At 34.7% G+C, this 16833-nt stretch overlaps 1 protein-coding gene across 16 annotated transcripts in view; it reads left to right on the top strand.

Moving 5' to 3' along the window:
• LOC115222086 (muscleblind-like protein 1) overlaps positions 1 to 15226 on the top strand; it is a 357773-nt gene extending 342547 nt beyond the window's left edge. For all 16 annotated transcript variants that reach the window (XM_036511148.1, XM_036511149.1, XM_036511150.1 and 13 more), the window contains 2 exons: positions 10959 to 11043; positions 14371 to 15226. Coding sequence is in view for 1 of the 16 variants with exons in the window: in XM_036511158.1 (XP_036367051.1) it covers positions 10959 to 10993 (35 nt within the window). In the remaining 15 variants the exon portion in view is untranslated. The remainder of the gene's footprint in view (positions 1 to 10958; positions 11044 to 14370) is intronic.
• The last annotated feature ends 1607 nt before the right edge of the window (positions 15227 to 16833 follow it).

The following is a 16833-nucleotide window of genomic DNA, read 5'->3' as shown; positions in this document are numbered from 1 at the left end:
GCCTTACCACTTTTTTTTTTCTCAACTAAAGTTTTTTTCTCAATAATATTTAGTTGTGGCATAAAGCTGCATTGCAAAACACAAAACTAACAATGGTCTAAAAATCTCAGTTTTTTAATTGTTATACATTCTGCATTATGTATTCAGAAATTTCTCACATTTGTGTATGTATGTATGTATGTATGTGTGTGTGTATGTATATATATATATATATATATATATATATATATATATACACATATATACATATATATACATGTATATATACACATGTATATACACATGTATATATACATGTATATATACACATGTATATATACATATATATATACACATGTATATATACATATATATATACACATGTATATATACATATATATATACACATGTATATATACATATATATACACATATATACATGTATATACACATATATACATGTATATATATATACATATATATACATGTATATACACATGTATATATACATGTATGTATATATATACATATATATATACACATGTATATATACATGTATATATATACACATGTATATATATATTATTTGAATTTGCTTCAACTTAAGTTTGATGCAGTTTAGATGTTCTGTCTTGTTTTGTCGTTTTTGTTTTGTTCTGTTTTTTTTTTTCTGTCACTTGGAGCTCCTGTTTTGCAATAGAATCTAGTCATATAATTAGCAGTTTTGTCTCAATTTTGCCAGTCCTCAAACTCGTCAGTTTCACAAAATGAAAATAAACATCATTTATCTCTAGTTTGAATCCCTTTCGTTTTTCTTGCTTTTTTTTTTTTTTTTTGTTTAAGTTCCTCTTTTGGCTAATATATAATACAATCACTTTTGTTCTCTTTGTTAATTCATCTTGTACAAACTCTGTTGGGATGTTTATAACACCTGACAAGTATCATTAAGTAATTACGACATAATTTCACGAAATGGCTCAAAGCCACATTAGTTGATTGTATTATGCTATACTCAGGTATATATTAAACTTTCCCACCCAGTATTGAGTGCGCTTGTCTCTTATATATGTCAAACACCTATCTGTTATATATTCTTGCATGTTTGTAATTTGGTTTTAAGTACCAATGTTTATTTTGGTCCGTGTGGTAGTGGCTGTCTTTTTGCATGTGATATCAGTTTGTGTGTATGAATGTGTTAAATGGAGTTTGTCTCTCTGCTTTATGAAACAGTTCCATATTTCAGCTCATTTTTCTGGGTTTTTTTCCTTGTTCACTCTACTGGTGATAAGGATTATTATATTCTGGAAGTGGGTCTTTGGGTAATCAAAATGTATAACTGACCTGGTGACCATCACCTTATAAATAACCATGTTGATCCAGTAGCAGACACACCAAGCAAGAAGCTCTCGTGTACCGTGCTGGATCTGCAGTCTACCTGCAATTAAGTTTTAACTTCCCCACTACCTCTAAATAAGTATTGCAGTGTCGAACAAGTTTCTACTCTAAGCATCAAATGCACTGTTACATTGACAAAATGTTTTGTTAGCTTATGGTGCTGAGTTCCACTCCTTGTAAGCGGATTTTTGTTTTCCATTTCATTTTTAAAAAAGCCATACTGTAATTAGTGAGTGAGAGCATTGTTGGTTACAGGTTTCCAACAGGTCAGTCACTGAGAGAAACTATGAGTATACTGATATATCAAGATTGTTGTTCCTCTTTTGGTTGTAAATCGCAACATTTCAGCAGTTGTATCCTCCAACCTTCTTCAAATGTCTGTCATATTTGGTAACGTACATGGAGTTTCAAGTCAAATCTTTAATTCAAACAACTGTGGTAAACTGATCTCCTTCCATTGTCAGTGTTAGAGATATTTTTATATTAGTTTTACTTAAATTTGTGTTGCCTCTAGTTCACTACACTACAACCAGAATATGTACAGATCCACTGATCTAGGGATTGAACTTATAGCCACTAAGTAAATTAATGCCCTTATTACTTGGTGTTTAATCAACTCTTATATTCACTGTGCTATTGTACCATAGGTCAATTAATTTAGGAGCTTTAAACTTATTTGTTTATGATCTTAGGCTTTATGTTCTTTGTTAAATACAGGCTCTTATCTAGTGTTCATCTTTCTGCTGGATCTACTGAGGAAGTTATCACAAACTTACATACCAATTCTTTCAATTTATGTACAAATTCTTTTATCTTTCAGTATTGTTCTCTGTTGTCTTGACATGAGTTGCTGACTTTGTTTTTCCTTCCTCAAAGGTTGAGCTATGCCTTATTTTCTTAATCTTCTCATGGATTTTCAGCTTTATAATGTTTCTGTTGCCTTCTTTTTCATGGGCAGCTGACCCCACCTTCATATTTCTTGCCACAACTGTATGGAATGAAATGCAAATTGTTGGTCTTGATTTTTTCTTGTGATGGAAGTTTTGTTCAGGAGAAATGTTCCCAAAGAGTAAACCAAAGTGTAAATCCCATTGTCAGTCTGTAACTTGCCAATTTTGAGGTGTAAACCTAATAACGTTATTATTATTTAGTTAAATGTTTACTAAATTTATACATGGAATATAGTTGTAAGTACTATAAGTATTCAAATACATAGTGTTAAGAAAAATTACTGGGGATGTGAACCTCTAAATATGGTGGTGGTTATTATTAGGATACTAGAAGCAATTATCATTATTAAGAATGGTTAAGGTAGCAACCTAGCAAAATTGTTAGCATGCTTAGCATTTTATCTGACTTTGTTCTCGGTTCAAATTCCACCATGGTCGACTTTGCCTCCCATCCTTTCAGGGTTGATGAAGCCACGTACCAGTTAAGTATTGGGTCGATGTAATCAAGTAGCCCCCACCCGTCTCATGCCAAAAGTTTCAGACTTTGTGTCTATAGGAGAAAAAAATCATTATGGGTGGTGGATTAGCAGGATTTTATATATATATACACACATATATATATTATATATATATATATATATATAAACACTTATTTTACAATCCTACATACACATACACACACGTGTGTGTGTGTATGTCTGTAGATACAGACATTATATATTTATACACACGTACATATGTACACAAATTTATGTAATACAATAATCTGTTAGAATACAATTGTCATTGGTGACAGACTGTGTTGTCTCATGTAATAATTACACAATACACTTATCAAGCCATATACATGTGTGTGTGTGTGTGTGGAGAGAGAGAGAATTTAACTCTTTTTTTTTTTACTTGTGCTCTTCCACCCTGATTGATATATTCCACCCGTTCAACCACCCAAGAGTCCTTTCTGCCAACAAAATGTCTGACATGTTTTTTTTTCTCTCACATATTTTTTACTTGGCTTCTCTGATGTATCCTACCCCATCGCCACTCTAACTGCAGTGGCTTCTCTTATTCCTTCTATTGTTATTAGACTGCATTTGAGAGAGGGGTAGGAGGCAGGTAGAGAGAGAGAGAGATATGATGGATGGTGAAGCTGAGGAGATGTGGTGTGGGAATATGGTGGCTAAGCAGATGAGTGTATGGCAGAGAAGAACCTTGTGTGTGTGGTGTGTGTGTGTGTGTAGTGTCTGGTGGTGATAGTGACAGCAAAATCTATTAATTAGGAATGGTAGCAAAGAAGTGGGAAGCAGAGAAAGTAATGTGCTTAGAGCAGAAGTGTGAGGTGCGATGGGATGTGACATAGAAGAGGTGGCCAGGTGGGTGGAGGAGCCATCTGGTCTTGGGTTACATATGAGCAATGAGTGAACAGGGTGGTTGATTTATTTGTTTATTTTTCTCTGGTGCGCAATAGGGGGTAGGTGGCATTTTATAGTGTCTCAGATCAGTGACTTGTGCTGGGTTGTCTCCTTTATCAATTTACTAGACAGAGAGAAGATGGATTGATTAGACAAGAGACAGCTGGATGAGGACCTTCCATGGGAGAGAGGGGGTTACTAGGGTGGAGTGTAAGATGCAAAAGTAAAAAAAAAAAAATTGATGAGGAGTATTTACAGGGATGGGTAGGGGCATTTTTCCTTCTAGGGGGCAGCTCTCCATTTATTCAAGCCTGACAGATAGATGGTTAAATAGATAGAGAGGGAGAGATAGATAGATGGAGAGGAAGTGATAGATATTTATATATTTATGTGTGTGTATATATATATATTATATATATATATATATATATATATATATATATATATATGAGAGAGCGATTGAGGAAAAGAGATGCACTGGTAGGCAGACAATTGGAAAAGATGGTTGAATAGACAGATAAATAAATGTCTGGATGCACAGTTGTTTGTGACAAAGGAGATCTATGTAACTAATGACTCAGTTTTGGTTGCAGCCTTTATATTCTTGTGGTCTTGCTGGACTACAATTTTCAAGGGGTTTTATCAATTATTTGACACTGGTTCTGGCAGTCTGGTCTGGTCCTTAGTCTGCTGCTTGTTTCATTGATCTCTGCTTATTGAAGTGGCTAAGTTCACCTTCAGTTAGTCCAACCCAACCCCTACCCCTACCCCCGTCCCATTTAAAAATAAATAAGCATTTCTTTTTCTTTTAAGGATTAATCAATTGTCCAGTTGAACATCACCACTTGGCCCTTGGGCGCCTTTTCAGAATTACATTTTGTAGAAAATATTCAGATCAGGTCTCTCAGCTGAGAATGACTTTTTATCTTTTGTCTTGGAGGCCTGAAAAAGATCATGACTTTGCTTTGTTTGACTGAAGCACATACACGCACATATCAGCAGCATCATCATTTAAATCTGCTTTCCATGCTGGCATGGGTTGGGCAGTTTGACAAGCTGCAGAGCGTACTCTTCCTAACACCAACCACTTTATAGAGTGTACTAGGTACCTTTTTGTGCCACTAGCACTAGTGATGTTGCTATATATATATATATATATATATATAGTTGAAATTTACAGAAAGACAAAGACAGGTGTATAAACAACAAACAGGCGTATTAGTTTATTAGTTTAACGCATGGGAAGGTGTGAAAGTCTTTTACATTTCATGTCTACTACGCTCTTCAACAGAAAAGAACACAAAATAAACGGAGAGAGAATATATATGTGTTTGTGTGTGTGTATGTATATATATGTATATATATATATATTAAGGTATGTAGAAAAATACAACATGGACAAGAACGTATAACTCATAGAAGACGATACAATAAACATGGACAGGACATTCGAACCCCTCAGTCTTCAGTCAAGAATCGGATCATCGTAGTAATTTCGGCTGATTATTATATATATATACACACAGGGTGCAGTGAATAAACTATCATCCAAATTACGCAACAATAAAAATAACACTCACACCTCATTTTAACATATATATTTACCAAAATTACATAAAAGTATCTTGAAATACTAAAGAGTAAATTTATTCGGTAAAATCGTCATTGGCTTCAACTATAATCACCAGACAACTTCTGAATTTCTATGGACGGTCTCTTTGTTTAAGTTTGTGAATGCTGCCTTCAGTTCATCTTTTGGTGTTACAAGGAATTTTGTTGGTGTCTTGCTCAACTGCACCCCACACAATAATCAAGGGGGTTGCAGTCAGGGGAATTAGATGGCTAGATGTTAGGGGTGATGTAGTTGCAGAAATTGTCTGACAGTTATGACTGGGTTCTCCTGCTTGTGTAGCATAGTGCAGAGTCCTGTTGCCAAACATAGGGTCTTCCAGCAGCACTACCTCCTCCATGCTCTTGATGTAGGCCTCCGTGTTGAATCTGAGGCCATGTGGGAAGATGAATGGAGGCATAACATCGCCATCACTAGTGATCACTCCAAACCCCATGATGTTGGCTGGATGTTTGATTTTTATCACTCTCAGGACATGTCCTCAGATTGACACCCAAACTCTCTGAAATGTTTGTATTGGTGCTTTTGGTGCGAATGCCAAGCAATAGAGCATGTCGTCTCCAAATTTCTAGCAAAGTGAATTGCATCATGATACTGTTTTTCTCACAGGCAATGCCCAGCTGCCCCTACTATACTCTGTAGTCAACAAAATCAGAAATAATGCACATGCACAAAATTAAAGATATAAAATGGCATCAATTTATTCATCACACCATGTATAGCACAAATTAATTTACATCTAGTTTTCACAGCATTAATTTTTCATACATGCAAACACACACACACACACATGTGACAAGCTACTACAAGGTTTCTGTTTAGCAAGTTTTAAGTACTAAAATATTTATCAACCCACATTTATGGAAGAAGATACTTACTTCACTGTCAGATTGAACCTACATCTATACCACACAGTCAGGCTTGTGCACGTTGCAAAAAGTTCAAGCTTTCAGCATTTCTTCTTGAAAAAGTTCTCCGCATATTTTTAATTATCAATCACACTTAACCCATTAAAAGCAAACAAAACTTCATATAACAAACAATTTTATAAAAAATAGAACTTGAGAATGTGGATAAAATAAAGAAAGAAACAGCAAAATAACTCTTTCTCTAGTCATATCCTATGTTATTTCACAATGGTTCTATTTCTTTTTACATTGCCCGTCCCCCACTTCCAATATCCGCACCCACTAGCCCACACACTTTGCTATTGCTATCCTCTAAGAAAGGAGGGGAAAATTATTTAAATCTGGCATTAGTTTTCGTATTTGTACATTATTTTTTCTTTGTATTAAAAATCTGTTTTTCATTCTATGTATAGGAAACGTTTCCTCCTTCACTTTGTGTTTATGCTCAACCATGCATTTATTGTTCAGTGGGCAATTGTGCTACCGATTATACCAAAGAGGCTCTGCCAATTTCATTTGTCAAAAATTACTACTTGAATTTTTCTTCTATCTCTAATTCTGTTCAACATTCTACTTCTTATACGATGCCATCACAATGCCATTCTTTCAGTGCTGTGTTAGTTTGGTAAAGTCTGGAGAATTGTTTGAGTTGGTATATGCCATCTTCTTCAGATTCAAGTTAAAGAAGTCTGCTCTTTCTTGAAAAGATAATTGTGACTAGCTACACTTATATCTATGTGTTTATACTCAGATGTGCATGTGTGTGTGTGTGTGAAAATAGTCATTGATATTAAGCCTTAAGCATTCAGATTACTGTTAAATGTAATGTTTAATTATTTGCATTAAAAAAAAATTAACCATACACAACTTTGTAACTTGAGATTTTTATGATGTGATTGCTTATTTTTAAAATGATATTGTATGATAGGTGTAAAAGGTTGGATCTGGCTGGTATGAACATAAACCAGATAGACTATTTGGACCAGCTATAGCCATTTTAAACACTAAAGGCCTGTAGTATATGAAGAAAAATTCAATATTTAGGTAGAAGGATGAGAAGGAGAAATTTTGAGTTTTTCTGGCAACAACATGGCTTAATCCTACTGCACGGAACTTAGGCTAATTGTCTTTTACTATACCCTTGGGTTGACCATTATGAGTGGAATTTGGTAAATGGAATGTGTGGGGGAACATTTTGTGTATGCAAATATATCCCTTGTTCTTGCACTAGATCTTTCAATCCAGCATGGATTGCATGAAGATGTTATTGGGATATTCTTTTTTTACCGCTAGATACCCTTCCCATTGTTAACTCTTAGCTGTTTTTAAAGTAAGGGGTATCTTATTCCACACATCCTTGAAATTACAAAGCCGGGAGAAATGACAATAATGCCACTGCTTGTGGCCCAGCAATAAAGTACCATGTCGTGGGATGGAACATGAAATGATGTGGTTGGAAAGTAACTCACACACACACACACACACACATGTGTGTGTGTGAATAGGCAGAAACATGCATAACTAAGTAGGTAGTTTTTTCTGTTATTGTCAAAAGGTATAACATTTACCATAATATAAAAAATTTCTCAATAGAAAATGTCATAACATTTAGTGAGTGTTATGCAACCACTCATGAAACATGACCCACACAACCAGGATATAAAATATTAATATTAGACAAAACAGAAAACTGATGCAGCAAAATATGGATACACCCATTAGAGATCAATACTCAGAAATTGCAAATGATGGTTTGAATCAGGGCTGTGGAGTCAGTCAGTAAAACTATACTGACTCCAACTCACAATGTCTTTATTCTTTAATATTAACCAGTTATAACATATAGGCCTACTCAAAGTACATGCAAAGTGTATGCATATGCTTTATGGGGTATACAGACCACAATCACTTGATTACATATTGGAGTCGGAGGTGCCAATAGTAGAGGAGTCGGAGTTGAAGTTTTTTGTTTCAACTCCACAGCCCTGGTTTTAATACTGGTTTCAAATTTTGGCACAAGGCCAGCGATTCCGAGGGTGAGTGTAAGCTGATTACATCGACCCAGTGTTCAACGGCTACTTATTTTATCAATTCTGATAGGATGGAAGGCAAAGTCTACCATGGCAGAACTTGATTGCAGAATGTAATGATGGACGAGATGCCACTAAACATTTTGCCCAGCATGGTAATGGTTCTGCCTGCTCTCACCGCCTTATCGATGTTTTTAATATTAATTAATTACAAATGTAGCTGGCCTTGTTTCAGACTTTGACACCAATAACAAATGTCACTTGTGTAAGGTGTCTTTCAGAAGATTTAGGAAATTAATAAATGACTAATACTGAGAGAGGGAGAGAGAGAAAAGAAAAATGTGGAGAAAACGAGAAAGAAATATACTATAAGGTATTGGATCCTATGATGACACATAAGTTTGATAAGAAGGACTCAGGATCTCCTGCACCCAGGCACGCATGTGTGTGTGGTTGTGTATAGATAAGTGAATAGAAACTGAAAGAAGCTTGTCAGATAATGTAAGCGTATGTATGTGTAAAGTTATTTAGTATATATATATATATATATATACACACACACACATATTTTAAAATAGTGTACATTTAAACACAAAAGAAAATTACCCTTTAACAGGTAATTTTTACATGCTAGAAATAACAGCCAACATGGCCAAAACCACAATTTAATAGCAGTCTTCTGCTATTAAATCGTGGTTTTGGCCATGTTGGCTGTTATTTCTAGCATGTGAAAATTACCTGTTAATGGGTAATTTTCTTTTGTGTTTAAATGTACACTATTTTAAAATATGAATATGTTGTCTATTGACTATTTATACATGTAAGACCATTGGTGGTGATATTTATAACGAATATTCGCTACCCTATATATGCATATATATACATATATATGTGTATGTATGTATGGCTTAAGTATTTATTCTTACAAAATGTGATGTATTCATGCATCTATGTTGGTATATGCACTAATATTCCTGAGGTTATGAACATGCACAGTTTGTTCAGTTGTTAGGTTGATGGGGTGGCGTGGGGACTAAATATTTCGTCTAGGTTTTACTTTTATCACTCAATGTTCTTTTTCTTTTTATGGTTTTGTCTTTTATTGTCATTCTTGAAAACAACTGTTACCATTGTGCATATGTGCATCATGTGTGGTAGCATGCACACATTAGCACAATAAAACCTCCAGTGGCATCCACATAACATACTAATACCTTCAGACTCCTACACATACATACACACTATTTATATTCTTGTTTGCGGTTCCATATTCCGTATTTGTGTGTATGTGTTTTTTCCTTTTGATATATCTATCCATTTTTCCCAAAATGTTGCTATCCCATCATTAACACATCACTATTTGTATATCTACCAGTGGCATAGCAATGTGTTGCTATCTATTTTTTAATGCATTGGATTTTTTTTTTTTTTGCAATGAAGTCGTTGCTAAATCATTGCTGACATGTTGCCATTTAGTTGATTTCATTGTTCAACATTACTTTGTATCATTCTGTTGTGTGTTGCTATTTAATTGTCAACACCTTTGGTTTCTGTCCACTTGACACACATCTATTAACCTGTTAGCAACACATTACTAATGCTGAGCCTACTGTTTTTGCTGTATGCTTATCTGTTATTCAAATCTTAATATTTAGTTACCTCCATCTTCTTAGTTAACATGTTTAACTAATTTGGTTAAAACCTCATTGCTACCAACTCTACAGATCAATCAGTCTTCATGTAATAACATAGTCAAGTTAATTACATTTTAATTGAGTTTGCCTCTTCATTACTAACAAGTTCCTCTTTAATTAGCAACATCTACACGGAGAGGGCACTCAGTTGTCTAGGTTCTATCAGCAACATTACATAGAACATATCTTGTCTGGTCTATACTTTATTACCAAATTGGCTGCTTTGTTGCTAATGGGTTTTTATTTAATTAGCAACATTTGGGGATAATGGTGGGGGTGGCTGATGAATGTGAAGGCATTTGGTTGTTACAATTCTGTTGTCATAGATACTTCATGTAGCATATTTATCTTTTTTTTAAATTCTTCTCCAAACATTTTCTTTGATGTTAACATGTGGCTACTTCATTTTGATCATGCTACTTCACTAGCAACCACATATTGCTGTTGCAGTTGCTGTATATATTTATTTGATAGATTGATTGTATTTTTGTTTGTTTATAAATATTTTGGTGAGGTTGTATATGTTTGCAATTTTTTAAAATGAATTTTCTTTTTGTTTTATACACACACCACACCAAATTAAATGGGTATGCATGTATCTTTTATGTGTATGTATGGGATGCTGTGTGTATTAACATATTCTTGTTTAGTTCATTTTGTAATTAGCAAAATTAACAAGATTCCTTAATATAGGAATTTCTTATATACTTGTCCTCATCCATCTCTTGCTCTCTATTACATATGTGTATCTCTCTCTGTCTCCCTCTTTCAAACCTGTTTATTCTTTCTCTCTCCCCCTCTCTCTTTCTCTACAACTGTCACTTTCTTACTCCACCTTTTCTTTTCCTCTCTTAATCAATCTTTTTGTCTTTCTCTCACTTGTCTCTCTTTTTGCTCTCTCTCAAATGAAATAATGTTCCGACTCAAAGAATACATTTCTTATGTTTATCCTTTCTCTTCCAGTTGCTGGACACCCTCCCACTGTGCCGCGATTTTAAGTCTAGCCAGTGTAACAGGCCACAATGTAAGTTTGTGCATCTAATGGAGGGTAAGTTTTTCTTTCACTTGTATTTGCCTTCACTCATCACTTTCTATTTATCTATCTACAACTCTATTCATCTTTCTCTCTACATTATTTTTGATATACAGTTCTATATTTAAGAGATGAGTTATGTACATTATTTACATTTGACAAATATCTATCCTCATCTTGTTTGTTGTTAATTATTTTAGATGACAATTTATAGTTAATTATTTTTGATGACAATTATGATTGCACACTACAGCACTTTGTTGATCTGATCAACGGAACAGCCTGCTCATGAAATTAATGTGCAAGGTGCTTAGCACTCCACAGACACACATGTACCCTTAACGTAATTCGTGGGGAGATTCAGCTATCCCTTTGAAATACAGGTACAACAGAAACAGGAAGAAAGAGTAAGAGAAAGTTGTGGTGAAAGAGTACAGCAGGGTTCGCCACCACCCCTTGCCAGAGCCTCATAGAGCTTTGTGTTTTCACTCAATAAGCACTCACAACGCCCGGTCTGGGAATCGAAACTGTGATCCTATGACTGCAAGTCTGCTGCCCTAACCACTGGGCCATTGCATCTCCACTATAATTGCACAAGACCAGAAATGTATGGGACAGGGAACCTTCAATGGGATCTGAACTCAGAATGTAAGAATAAATACAAATACTGCAACGCATTTTGTCCACTGCACTTCTGTAAATTCCTCATCATAAGCAAATGCAAAATTTAACTTGAATACGGAGATGTTTCTGTTGAACTTAGAACATAAAGACAGATGAAATACCACTAAGCATTTTGCCTGGCATGCTAACGTTTCTGCCACCTCTGTTTCTGCTGCTGTTCTGACCTCCTTGTCAATGATCCTTTACCATGTGGTTTTAAGGCACCCTGCTGCTATTTCCCCCTGAGGCTTACATTTTAGTGCCACCAGACAGTCACTTTCTCAATCTTGTCTGCGTTCCCGCCTCTGCATCTTATTTTGTCACTGACCTTGTTGATGCCCATTGTTGTCTCCATTGTGTCATTTCGGACTCTGTGCAGACCTATTATTAATCGAAAGTGTTCCAGCCATAACCATCCAGTCTTTGTGTTTCTGGAACTATAATATCTTCTTTTAGGATGACAGAATATGTTTTTGGGATAGATTTGACTGCTTTTTTTTTCTCCAGCTTGTTCAACCATCGAGCAATTCTCTCTGGTGCTGTATGGATTTAGACTCCATGCAAACATATGATCCGTATTGCTCAGTCTATAATAGCACACATAGTTCTCAGTGACAGATGTCCAGCAGCATGATAAGTCAAATCTCCTGTCAATGATATATATAAATCTCAGTGTCTATTCAGGCACTGGTGTCGCTATATATATATACATATATATATATATATATACATATAATATATATACATATATATATATATACATATATATATATATATATATAATATATATATATATATATATATATATATATATATAATATATATATATATATACTTATTTGGAAATATATGTGTGTGTGTGTGTATACACATGCTCACACATTGTGTGTGCATATCAGACTTTTTGTTAATGACACTAATATTTTTGACATCTAAGCAAACCTTTACAGTTAAAAGATCTTTTTAAATATTTACATCTTCATAGTATGTTTCTCTGATATCCTGTTGTGATGTCAGCTCTCTTGTTTCTAGAAGTACACAAGATGCCTGACAGGATTTGAACTATACACTTGTATTTCTAAATTAACTGTAATAACATACATATTTCCTTGGCCACAGACACACATACCTCAATAATTATTTATGGTTAAGCTTAATCAATGGTTATTTATACTTAAAAAAGTTTGTAGATAAAAAATAAAATACAATGAATTATTTTTTGTAAAAGTAAAAAAATCTAACTTTTCTGGCATTTGTCCATCTTCAAATACTTTTTAGCAACATCCAGCATATTAAGATCATCATCATTGTTTTCATGTCTGCTTTTCCATGCTGGCATGAGTTGGACGAGATTTGTTGCAGCAGTATTATTCTACAGCTAGACACCCTTCTTGTTTTCAAGCAGAGTATTTTATCCCAGTGCTTTCCACTTGCCAAGCTGTCTGGATTTTGTTTACTGGAGACACTAGCATCACCACTGCTGCCCAAGTAGTATCAGTTCGATGTGAAGCTACACAAAGACATATACATGATATGCTTTCACACAGCAAATTTTATTCATAAGACGCTGGTCAACCCAAGGTGCCACACAATTGTATTGAAGCCAAAACTGTCCCAAATTGCCTGCACCTATGAGCTCTGGCCTGTGCATTTACACACAGATATCTCTTTCAAAGAAGGACTAATATATGAAATTTCAAATTTCTTTCCCACCCAATCATGCCAAATTAACTCCCAGCTTTTTTTTACTTTTTTTTTTTTTATATGTGCAAATAACAATCATTATTAAAAATCACAACATGCTCAGGTGCATTATAGATTGTTAGCAAGTGTAGCTGTGTGGTTAGAAGTTTATTCCCTAAGCACATGGTTCAGGGTTCAGTCCCACCATGTGTTACTTCGGCCAATTGTCTTCTGTTATAGCCCTGGGCTAATCAAAGCTTTGTGAGTAGGTTTGGTAGGTATAAACCAAAGGGCTCTCAAGTATTTTTTACCTATGGACCCCTTTGATTACTATTTTATTCTGGTGGAACCCCCATAGTCATTCAATGTTTAAAAACTAGTTTTATAGAAAATTCTTTCAAAATTTGTATTTTGTATTTCACACATTAACTTGTGTAGGTTGAACTATGTAAAATGTTAGAGAAAGAAACCCAGCTGTTTCTTGCAATACAGACCAATACATATATCTAAAGGAAAATTTTTTAGGGGTTCTTAAAATATTAATGTGGATCCCCAATTTACTATTTTATTGCATGGACCCCACAATTCTTATCTGGGCCCCAAGTGGGAACCACTTGTGTAAACTGAAAGAAGCCTGTCATGCGTACATACATGTGTGCATGCATGCATGCTTGTCTCTTTGCTTTGACAATGTATGACATTTGTAAGCCAGAAGATCACACAAATAGTGTTCTTTGTTTCCTGCACACCACGACATATCTGGTCATGAGGAAATATTACCTTACTTGGAAACAAGGTGAGGGTTGGCAACAGGAAGGTCATCTGGTTGTGGAAAATTCGCCGCAGCAAATTCCATCCAAACTAGGTGAGCATGGAAAAGCAGACATTAAAATGACAATGATGATAATTCTTCATTGTTTTTATTACCTTTATTTTCATTAATTTTTATTTTTATCTTCTTTTTCTATTTTTCGTTTTTTTTTTTTCCACTTTCAGATTATGTTGAAGTGACGGAGGGCAAGGTGACTGTGTGCCGTGATTCAGTTAAGGGGAAGTGCCGAAGACACCTGTGCAAATACTATCACATCCCTGTTATATTATCAGCCCTTGCTGCTCCCAACTTGACCACTTGAGAAGCAGCAGCAGCAGCCGACCTACTACTACTACTACTACAGCAACTTTCTACTACTTCTATTACAACTACATCTACAACCACTATTACAACTACAACTACTACTACTACTACTCTTACTGTTATTACTTCGGTGGACAGTGTTGTTGTTATTGTCGTCTTTGTTTTATTGCATCACTACAAGATTATTATTATTATTATTATTACTATTATTATTATAATTTTTAGTGGGGAGCCTACACTGATCATTCTAGACTCTCTTACTTTCTCATTCTCTATCTTTCTATCTGTCTATCTATCTAAGTATCTATCAATTTATCTATCTACATGTCTGTCTATGTGAAATGGGGATTAAGAAAAAAAAAAAGAAAAAAAGAAATAGGCTCAATCAATGTAGCAGTACTAATAGTTGCAGTAGTAGCAGTAATAGAAGTTAGTAGTAGTAGTAGTAGTAGTAATAGTAGTACTAATAATAGTCTTACATGACTGACAGGGTGGGGCGGGTGGGATGAGTACTACAACATAGCCTACTACTACTACTACTACTGCTACTACAGCAACTACTATTACTACTACTACTACTACTACTACAAGAACAACAACGGCAACAATTCGTATTAATGATGATGATAATGATATCTTTTTATCCGGCCAATCATTTAAAGGAACTGATAGAAGATGATGAAAAAAGAAGATGAAGTAAAAAAGAAAGAAAAAAAAAACTGAACAAAATATGTGTGTATGTGTGTGTGAATATAAATATATATATATATATATATATATATATGTGTGTGTATATATATATATATATATATGAACTCCAACACCCCAAACAAAACTTGAAAAAAAAAATTAGGAGAAAAAATAAATATTAAAGCCCTGACATTTTTTTTCTCATTCAATCCACCATGATGATGATGATGATGGTGGTAGTGATGATGATGATGATTATGATGAAGGAGGTGTTGGTGATATTGATGATGATGATGGTAGTGCTGGTGGGTTGTACTTATTTCTTATGCTATTTGAATTTATACACACAAACACATACATGCATACCCCTGCCTGTCAAGTTCAATTACTCTCTCTCCCTCCCTCACACACACACACACACACACACATGTACATTTGCACAGAAATAAGATATACAAAAGTGCGCCCGGTTATGCACATGCACACAGACTTGTAAAGATTTTTATGTTTGGTTGCGTATTTGTGTGTGCAATGTACATATATATCTAAATATATGTATGCGTGTATAAATATATATTTATATACACATGTTCATCATACATACCCACACTTACACATAGGCATGGGCACATGCATATATCCACACACACACAATATCTATTTCCGTCTACGAAGGTTGTTGTTGTTGATGTTTGGGGTTTAGTTGGTGCATTGGAGCAGTTAAAAATGAAAAACATTGTAGCTGGTCAATGGCAGTGAGTTATTGGATAGTTGACTGGATCATAGTCAGTAGATGGGGTGGGGGCAGTAGGTTTCAGTGACTTAGTGAAATGAATGGAATTGCATCAGAGCTTCGTAGAATTGAAAGCTACCCACTCAATATATATATATTGTGTATGTATGTATATACACACACACACACTCACACTCATATATGTGTATATGCATAGTTAAAATTAGGTTTGTTTATTAAGAGAAAATGTGAATTTAGTGAAACTTAATCTTAACATCTGATATCTGTAAACTTCTTGAACTTAAATAGTTATAAGTTTGAGTACATTTTTTTTTTAAATAAAAGATTAAATTTTGTTCAAATTTAGGTTGTTTTCACTATTATTATTATTCTTAGTATAAGTAGTTAGTTGTTGTTTCTCCTCCTCATTCTGAGTTCAGATCCTGCTACTGTGGTCGATTTTAGCCTTTCTTCCTTTTGGATTTGGTAAAATAGAGTACATTGTCATGATGAAGTTAAGAAGGTTTGTCCATAAGCCCCCCAAAATTTGAGGCTTTCCGCATTCGTGGATTGCCAGAATCATTAAAGCAGTGCTATTTGTTTCTGGCTTCTTAAATTCTTACTTAAAATGCTGCCGATGTCAACTTGGCCATGTGATCCTCCTCAAGATCACTTAAATGTAAGTCAAGTACTGGGCCTCCACTTCTTCAGATTATGGTCCTGTGCCTATATAAGAAAATAATTATGATCTTTTGTTTATTCATCTCCAGGATTTTGTTCTCATACCTCTGACCCTTTGCTGCTCCTTCCAACTTCTTTTCCAGAATACAAACTCTATCTTAATTTCTTCTCACTACACACACACAAAAAAAAAGATTCCTTGTCCAAGTTCTAAGACAGC

This window comes from Octopus sinensis, linkage group LG19 (genome assembly GCF_006345805.1).
Source record: "Octopus sinensis linkage group LG19, ASM634580v1, whole genome shotgun sequence".
In the NCBI taxonomy this organism is placed as follows: Eukaryota; Metazoa; Mollusca; class Cephalopoda; order Octopoda; family Octopodidae; genus Octopus; species Octopus sinensis.
Note: the sequence above shows the minus strand (reverse complement) of the source record. Positions and strands in the feature narration are given on the sequence as shown.